The following is a 3,391-nucleotide window of genomic DNA, read 5'->3' on the forward strand; positions in this document are numbered from 1 at the left end:
ATCATTTTAGTAGCCCTCCCCTGGCCCCGCTCCAACAGGTCCATGTCCTCCTTGTGCTGAGGGCTCCAGAGCTGGACGCAGGGCTCCAGGGGAGGTCTCCCCAGAGCAGAGCAGAGGGGCAGAATCCCCTCCCTTGCCCCACTGGCCACGCTTCTCTTGATGCACCCAGAGTACGGTTGGCCTTCTGCACATTTCCGGCTCATGTCCAGCTTTTCATCCCCCAGCACCCCCAAGTCCCTCTGGGCAGGGCTGCTCTCCATCCTTTCTTCCCCCAGCCTGTATTGATACTGGGGGTTACCCTGACCCAGGTGCAGGACCTTGCACTTGGCCTTGTTGAACCTCATGATGTTCACACAGGCCCACCTCTCCAGCCTGTCCAGGTCTCTCTGGATGCCATCCCGTCCTTTGTGGGTTGTGTGGGTAGGTAGCCCACGCGCAGGGCTGCATCCCTGGGGTAGGTCAGCTCTCCCCTCTGAATGTCCTTATTGAAGGGTGGTGCTCCCACCATGCTGGGCCATGCGGTGGAATGGATCCCAAGCCTGCCTGGTGTCACCTGTGTGGACTGGGATGTGATGGGGGCTGCTGGTGGGGCTCTCCAAGCACTTCTCCTGTCCCCTGGCTCACTGCCGCAGTCCCTACTGTTAGGTATCTGTGGAGCAGGCAACGGCACAACTTCTGGTGCTGGCCTGGCGGTAGCAGCAAGATGTGGGAAAGGCCTGGTGCTCACAGGTGAGACCCCAAAACAAAATCTACCTGCGGGGAACTCCTGGCTGCCCTTGCGATTCTGTGATTCTGTGAGGCTGGTAGCAGGGTTCCTGCTGTGTTTGGGGGATGTGGACCTCACCTGGAGCAATGGGGCTGGCAGCAAGTGAGCCTGATCCCCCTCAACTTGGGCATGTCTTGCCACTGAGCCAGACCCTGCCTGATGCTGATTTGCTTTTCCAGGGTAATTCCAGCCTTGCCACAGCTGGGGCTGGCCCAACGCTCAGATTTGCATAGAAACCCTCACTCTGCTTGTGTTTCATTGCAGAGGTGGTTTTCAATTCCGGCTCCCAAGAACACCCAGTGCTGGTAAGAACCGTCGGCTGATCTGTGATGAGGGGTGTGAGCTCCAAAACTTCCCTTCCCCAAGCCTCTTGGCTGAGTTTCAATAACCCCATGGGTATGGCTGGGACTCTGGATGCCTACAAGGCTTGCAGTGAGTATTGGCTCTCATCAGGGAGGTCAGGAGCAAATTTTCCCATAACCAAAGGGCAGTGGAGCTTAAACTTAAATCACTTTCAAATAAAAGATGGGCTGCTGTTTGCTCGTGACCGTGTGCCCTCCCTGCAAGGGGAAGTGTGTTCTGCAGCTCAGGTGGGGACTGAAGCTCAGGAGCTGGGAGTTCATTCTGTAAGCACTGTAATCTTCTCCCCCACATTTATTTACATGACATTCTTCGGAATCAGATGTATGAAGCCAAAGATGCTGATTTTTATTAGAACTTTTGCTCACATTCTTCCCTCTCTTTTTCAGGTTGTTCCTAGGGAGGGAGAACCATCTGGCTCGAAGACTCTGCTGGCTCCCTCCACACGCAGGGACATTTGTGCTCCCTTTCCTGAACTGAAGCATCTCAGCCTGGCCTTCAACAAGGTGATTTGGGCCCTGTGGCTCCGGATAAGTGTAAAGATTCAGCTGCTTGAGCCCGGCCTCAGTTCCCTGGGAGACACCCTTGGCCTTTAGCTGCCACTGCAGAAGGGCACAGCTCTCCCTGGCTCCTGTGTCCTTCTGCCAGGCTGCAGGGATGTGTCAGATAGCCAGGATGTCTCAGGTGGGACAGGACGCCTATTTAGGCAGCTGAATTGCACCCAGCTCACCTAAACCTCTGCAAATTTGGGGATTTCATCAGAGAATATATGAAGGGTTGCCGTCCCCCCTGGACTGATCCTTTGATGGAGCTGCCCAGTGGATGGTGACGTCTCATCGAGGACTTTGCTGTTTTAATGCCAGGTTATACCTGTCTGCTGAGCCACATCGGGTCCTCAGTGTGCCCCGATGGACAAGGAACATGCATCAACATTTAAGCTCCTCTTCCCGGTGCTTTTGGCTCCTGCCCAGGGCTTAACTCACGCTGCTTCCCAGCCCGGTGAGCTGGCAGTGCCGAGTTACCTCTGCTCAGCAAGGGGCATTCCCCTGGGACGTGATGGTGTGGCTCTGCTTGCTTGCAAAGTGAGCTCTGCTGCCGTTCCCCACGTGTCGTCACTCTGTTTTGGGTCACTGCCTTGTCGGTGAGCTGGTTTCTGGCTGCCGTGCCCTGGCCAGGCTGTGGTTTGGACTGCAGGGTGGAGAGGCCGGAGTTTTTTCCTGCTCAGAAGAGCAGGAGTCTTCTGAGCTGGAAAAAACTCCTGCCTCTCACCCTGAAGCTCTTCTAAGCGTTGGAGGCACCAGTCCCTCTCTGCAGCAGTCAGGAGGGAGAGAGGAGCGCTGCCGCTGCCCTCAATACTCGCAGGCTTAGAGCAAACAGTAAACTATTTTATCTTGCAGATCGCAGAGGAGACAGCTCTCTTACCCGTGGCTTTCTTCCCATGCCTGAAGGAGCTGACATTTCACAACAACCCTCTTACCACCACCCGAAGCGGTACAGTATGAGCCCGGCTCCGCGGGGGGACTCCTGCTTTGTCCCTCCTTCTCAGTTAGCTCTCCAGGAACCACGTTGCCTTTCATTGTTCGGACCCTCCTGCCGTGCTGACCCTGGCCCAGGCCCCCGAGAAGGTGCTTTAATCATTGCTGCTCTCTAAAGAGCAACACAGACACGCACTGCTCTTGCAAACGCTGTTAATGCCCTGCTGCTGCTCCTGGCCCTGTCAAAGTCCGTGGCGGCCCATCTGTGACTGCAGTGCAGTCTCAGGCTAAATTTTGCTCCCCAAATGGTTTTTATCCCACAAAGGGCTTGTCTGAAGCCAGTCCAGGTTTCCACCTGCAGCAGCTTTCTGAGCAGGGGGGAGAAACTCCAAGCGCGCCCATGGCCTTGAGAGGCAATCTTTGAAGGTAGCCAGAAGGACGCTGCTGAAACATTGCATTGGGGTTGCTCCCTGCACGAGCTGTGTGTAGGCTGGTAAATAAAACAGGTCAGGACCGCTCCTCTGGCCTTGGTGGCATGTAGCCCTGTCTGGCGTGTGTCCTTAATGGTATCCTGGGGTGCATTAAGGGGAGCGTGGCCAGCCGGGTGAGGGAGGTTCTCCTCCCCCTCTGCTCTGCCCTGCTGAGATCCCATCTGGAGCTCTGTGTCCAGTTCTGGGCTCCCCAGTTCAAGAAAGATGAGGAACTCCTGGAGAGAGCCCAGAGGAGGGGAACTAGGATGATAAAGGGACTGGAGCATCTCCCCTAGGAGGAAAGGCTGAGGGAGCTGGGC

General features: G+C 55.9%; 1 protein-coding gene across 1 annotated transcript in view; it reads left to right on the forward strand.

Annotated features, from left to right (window-relative positions):
* XRRA1 (X-ray radiation resistance associated 1) overlaps positions 1 to 3,391 on the forward strand; it is a 17,730-nt gene that overhangs the window by 9,898 nt on the left and 4,441 nt on the right. The window contains 3 exon segments of the mRNA XM_035901787.1: positions 1,031 to 1,065; positions 1,516 to 1,632; positions 2,524 to 2,671. Of these exon segments, the coding sequence (XP_035757680.1) occupies positions 1,031 to 1,065; positions 1,516 to 1,632; positions 2,524 to 2,671 (300 nt within the window).

Source organism: Egretta garzetta, unplaced genomic scaffold, assembly GCF_000687185.1.
Source record: "Egretta garzetta isolate BGI_Z169 unplaced genomic scaffold, ASM68718v1 scaffold1159, whole genome shotgun sequence".
NCBI lineage: Eukaryota > Metazoa > Chordata > Aves > Pelecaniformes > Ardeidae > Egretta > Egretta garzetta.